General features: G+C 36.4%; 1 protein-coding gene across 1 annotated transcript in view; it reads right to left on the reverse strand.

Moving 5' to 3' along the window:
* LOC110021789 (polyamine transporter PUT1-like) overlaps positions 1–1,541 on the reverse strand; it is a 2,392-nt gene extending 851 nt beyond the window's left edge. The window contains exons 1-2 of the mRNA XM_020720430.1: positions 1,367–1,541; positions 1–438 (exon numbers count right to left, since the gene is read on the reverse strand). Of these exons, the coding sequence (XP_020576089.1) occupies positions 1–438; positions 1,367–1,465 (537 nt within the window). The 5' untranslated portion in view covers positions 1,466–1,541. The remainder of the gene's footprint in view (positions 439–1,366) is intronic.
* Between the last annotated feature and the right edge of the window lie 4,314 nt (positions 1,542–5,855).

A 5,855-nucleotide genomic window follows, 5' to 3' on the forward strand; every position in this document is an offset into this window, starting at 1 on the left:
AGGAATGCTTGATTTGAGATAGTCTAAGAAGAGTACTGGATACAGTGCATTGTCTATGACACCACTGAACCATTTCATGCAGCCTTGTTGAAATCCCCAGAAAGGAGTAAAAGCTGTTGATATCCACATCACATAGCCGCCACTTTCGGGGAACATGGTGCTCAGTTCGGCGGTGATGAGGGCCTCGGGAACGCTCCAGATTAAGGGGAAGATGAGGAATCCGATGATGGCGAGGAGTGGACCGGCGGCACCGACCGTGTCCTCGATGCCGAAAGGACCGCCGGAGACTTCGTAGAAAATGAGGAAGATGAGGGGGATTAAAGAGATCTTGCGGTGGTTGCGCGGCGGAGATGGGAATTGTTGGGGATAACCTTTGTGTTCAGATGTGTCGCAGTTGCCGTCTCCCATTTTTATGGAAAGAGCTTCAGGTGCGTTGTTCTGCATTTGAAGTGGAAGGGACGATGAATAATTCTGGCTTTCATATGATTTTCATATGCTATGCATGCAAAAATGGATTTTTTTTCATAGATAATAATCATATTATGCGTTTCTGTTTAGAAACAGAAATCATTTTTAAGATCCAAATTTACAAACACACCACATATTTCTTATATATTTATATATTCAGAAATTTACGTGTTCATGACACCCAATTGCTATGCATTTGTCATTGGTCACACCTAAACATTAATTTTTACATTCAAAGCACCCTATAAATGTGTAATTCATATTTTCATACATCTGTTCAAATATAGAAAGAGATGCTTCTTGTAAAAATTGAAGCTAAAAACACGAGAATTCGGTGTTATGTATGTAAATTTTCTTTTAATATTTATATAACTATAATTTTACTGTCATAAAATAAATAAAAAATATATTTCACTTTTAAAAAATTAATAATTATGTATTCTTTTATAATGTTAAAATTTTGACTTTAAAATATAAATATAAATTCAAAATATAAAATCATTTTTTAGAATCAGCCCCCACCGTTCACATTCAGATAACCAATCTAATTTATTCACTAATTATATTCAAACTAATCATAATTAGGCCTATTATTATAGCAATAAGAACAATTCAAAAAATATATATTTTTTAATCATAGCATCTTAGAACAATCCATTTAAACAAGCAATAATATAATATAAATTAGTATTAAATAAAAGCAAAAAAGCAATCCTTATAGGATATAATAATAGTTTCTTGCAAGCCAATAACGACAAAATTATATAAGTAGATAAATTATTTTATTATACATCGATAGATAGATATATATATTATATATACAAATTATTGATCTGAACAGAGTATAGAGATTTGAGAAAATAAACAAAAATATTAATCTGAACAGACTATTACTCACCTCAAACTCCAAGGCATCTAACCCGCCCGAACTCTTCTGGCCACATATAACTGCTTCGCCCATCGACATAGCGGCCGCTTCCTGATTGCCGCCGGCCATCTCTGGCGGACCGTTCCCGGCGGTTAGATTCACCTCCGGCACAGAATCGCCGGAGACGGCGATGCTAGTTGCCTTATCCCGGCCGTTCATTGTAAAATATACTCAGCAGTAGTTTGGAGTACGCATTACATTCATTCTTCGTAGATAAATAGCTTCTCCGCGGCATGTGTTGCTCCGCCAGAACATTGCTGCTCTGCGGATGAAGGAGGTTCGCTGAAATTACCCGTGCCGTATCGGGTTGAAGTTCGACCGTGTCAAATTAGATCGCACATGAATTGAGCTGATTTGTTCATAAAAAATAATAATAAATGATATACATTTGTTTATTTGTCTATAAGGCTGTCAATTTGGCTCGTTGCTCGTAAACAGCTCGTGTTCGGCTCGTTAAACAGCTCATGTTCGGCTTGTTCGTTAAGCCTAACGAGCTGAACACGAACAAATTTTTAAGCTCGAAATGTAAACGAGCCGCACACGAACAACAGCTTGTTCGCTCATGTTCGGCTAGAAATGTCTCGAAAAAAAATTTATATAACTTTTTTATATAACAATATATTACATATATTATTTGTATAATAATATATTATATATATTTATGTCTAAGTTTAAATCATAACACTTCATGTGGTAATGTGGTTAGTGTCTTCTTTTGTATAAATTTGATCAAGGTTAGAATCCTACAATTTACATCTATTTTTCTCAATTTTAGTTTAAAGAGTCAATTTCGAGCCGAACACGAGCCGAACACGAACACGAATATTTAAATCGAGTCGAACACGAACACACTGTTCACGAGCGGATTTCAAACACGCGCCGATCGAGCCAAGCCTGAGCTCGCTCAAGCTCGGCTCGTTTACAGCCCTATTTGCCTACATGTTTGTCAAGTTAGATTGCAGATTAAGAAGGTTCTCGGCGACCCGCTGGTAGCTACAGATAGCCGGGATAACCCGCACCGTGAACAGCCGACCAAGTTTGGATGATCGACCCACCTCAACGACCGACCCAATTTAGTAGAACGAGTTGTCACCATCGACTCAAACCTAATTAAGTTTGGCCAGCAAATGAAGTTTGGTCGGCCGAGCAAAAAATCAATCAAATCACAAACCCAAACATATAAAATATCAAATAGTCTCATGTAAGCATAGATAAATATGTACCTTCAAATATTGTATCATCTCCATTATAAATAGAGTATCATTTTATAAATAAAAACATATCAGAGAGGCATGAGCAACCCTCAATTATCTCTTATTAATGTTCATGTTATCGTGCACTTGATGCAACTTTCATTGGAACCAGACGCTTCTCCCTGGAATCGAACGCTTCTTCCTACTAATTTATCTACTTTTCCTTTAAATATATAGCTTACTTCTCTAGTATTTGCTTAAGGTTCAGTTAGTATTTTATATTATAGTAATTACTTGTCATGAAATGGAGAAATATTTATGTACGAAGAACGCATGCAGCTCTCAGTGCGTAATCCACTCCCCATAACTCTTATTGAGGAGTTATGCAGAGGGGATTACGCACAGACAGCTGTGTGCGTTCTCCTTATGTGAATGTTTCTTTATGAAAAGGGTGTGGTCTCCCTTTTGGTTTGCTTTAGAAGTTACCCTCATCCTTTCTGTTATAGAGGAGTGTAGAGATATGTGGTAGGACATTATACAACTATAGCTTTTCTGATTTATAGAGTCCCTTCCAATTTTCTCCCTTCTTCTTATTGTTCTTACTTTCGCTCAGTCAAGTTATGCACAAGAATGGTATTAGAGCTCGATATGACAGATGATGACAGGACCTCAGCAGCCGACTGCGATCGAAGCTGGGATGATTTGTGAGAGTCGCAGACATGCTTTGAGCGAAGAGTGGATTGACTCGTCGCTGATCAGGAACTCTGTCATTGAGATTTTATAGGAGCTTCAACTTCTTCGTAATGGAGGATCGACAATTTCGACAACCACACAAGCGGTCGTGACACCCACACCAATGACCGAGCAGAATGCCATTGTGAATTGAGATCGAAGGGCCACCCTAACACATAACCGACCCTTGAACTTGTTTCAAGGTAGGAAGAGGACACCAACAACGGTTCAATTTCTGTGATCTGGATTAGATGACGACAAGCAGCTCGAAGAAATTCCAAATCGCATCCAACGGGGTAGGGATTGATTTTATAATGATGTCAAGGTAAAGCTGGATATTCCTTATTTTGACGATCACCTTCATATTGAAGATTGCTTGAATTGGGAGCAAGTCATGGAAGCCTTCGAATACATCGATGTGAATTCATAAAAGCAGGTACGATATGTTGCCTGTAGATTTAAAGGTGAAGCGGAGGGCTTCGTGGCAGCAAGTGACACAATCTCGATGGAGAAAGTGAAAAAGACCTATTAAAAGCTAAGCTTCGATGTGTTGCCTGTAGATTTAAAGGTGAAGCGGAGGGCTTTGTGGCAGCAAGTGACACAATCTCGATGGAGAAAGAGAAAAAGACCTATTAAAAGCTAAGCTTCGATAAAATAACTTTTGTTTAATAATGTTTTACCTTCCGATTGTGAACATATTTTGTATGTGCAATTCAAAAAATACACCCAAGGGAACCGCTTTGTCATTGCTTACGCTGACGAATTTCACAGTGCCTCGTAACGATTTAATAGAATCGAGGCAACCAAGTGTGGCTTTCTATATTAGAGGATTGAAGGAGGCTATTCACGACAAATTGTAAGTGAATGTGGTGTGGTCACTGTCGCAAGCAATAAATTACCCCTACAAGTTGTACTTCAGTTAAACAAGACTCTCCATTCATTTAGGCATCGAAAGCCAGTTAGATGGTGGTAAGGGTTGTCCTTAGAATAGCCAATCTTCCCCCATTCCTACGACGAACTCAGCTGTCAATTCAAGCAGAGGCGATGGTAAAGCAATTGGCAAAACAATGATATATAAAGACAATTTATATCATCGACCCGGACTCATGAAGTGTTTTTGATGTTTTCAATTGGGCCATTATTCTAATGAATGTCCAACCAAAGATAAATTCAAGTATTAGAGGGAGAATTGGACAACGATGATGACCATCCCGACCATATCCCTTTCCATGAAGCCGACGTGGAAGAACTTTCAATTGATGAAGGGGAGATCTTAAATTGCATTTTACAGAAGGTGTCACTCTCCTCGAGACAACCAATTAAATACCAACAAAATGCTATCTTCCAGATTAGATGCACTATCAAAGGTAAAAGTATGTGAATTGAATGTTGATAATGGGCTAATGAAAACGTGATAACTAAAGTCATCTTAAAAGCACTCCAATTAAAAACCACCAAGCATCCCAGCCATAAAAAATTGGCTGGATTAAAAAAAGAGCTGAGGTTATGGTGACTGAACTATGATTTTGAGTTAATCTTTATCTGCAAAGTGATAGTGACTTCACCGAGATGGATGCCTGTCATATGATTATGGGTTGATCCAGGCAATTCAAACAGAAAATATGAATATACAACCATGTTATAGATGTGTATCTTAAAAAAGGCTCATCTCCCTACTGAAATTGAAAATAGTTTGCCTCTATCACACCTCTGCTCATTCGAACAGAAAAATTAAGAGAGACAAATGTAGCGCGAGAGATCGAGAGAGTGGAGTAGATAAAATAGAGAATTGAGAAGAACAAAGGAGTCACAATAGAGGGAAAAGAAGAAAATTGAGGTAGAGGAGCCGAGACACTTACCTAGTGGTTATTAAATTTTCTTATTAAATGATTTTTGCCTAATCTTATTAAATTTCCTTAAGATTATTTTTTTAAAGGAAAATAAAATATGAATAAATTAATTCTCTATCTGATATTCTATTAGAATTTTTTTTTCAAAATCGGTCAAATATGAAACCACATCACATAAAAATATTATTACTATTTGAAATATATATATATACATATATATATATATATATAATAGAAGCTACTAAGTGCAGTATATATATATATATATATATATTACAAAATTACACCATAAATACTAAAATTTAAATTTAGGAGTTAGATTTGTATGATATGCATTTAAATATTCCATTTAGTTATCAAGCCCTTTTGTGTAGGCATGTATGGCTATTAAGGATTCATGTCCGAAAAGATTTAGTGCGGCTTGAAAATAACTCGTGATTCATAATGTTAATTTCGAGTTGAGCCAACTGGAAATTGAATCGAGCTCGACCCATTTTAAATTCGAAACGAGTTGGCTCAATTTAAGTAATTTTGATAACTTTCAACTCAAAATAGGCTTGATCTTACTCAAAGTTTGAATCAACTTATTTATTTTGAATTATTTGGATCCACTCCGGCTCTAAATCATTTCAAAATTATTCTTTAACTCGTCATATTTAATTTTACTTATCATATATATATATA

This window comes from Phalaenopsis equestris, unplaced genomic scaffold (genome assembly GCF_001263595.1).
Source record: "Phalaenopsis equestris unplaced genomic scaffold, ASM126359v1 Scaffold000146, whole genome shotgun sequence".
NCBI lineage: Eukaryota > Viridiplantae > Streptophyta > Magnoliopsida > Asparagales > Orchidaceae > Phalaenopsis > Phalaenopsis equestris.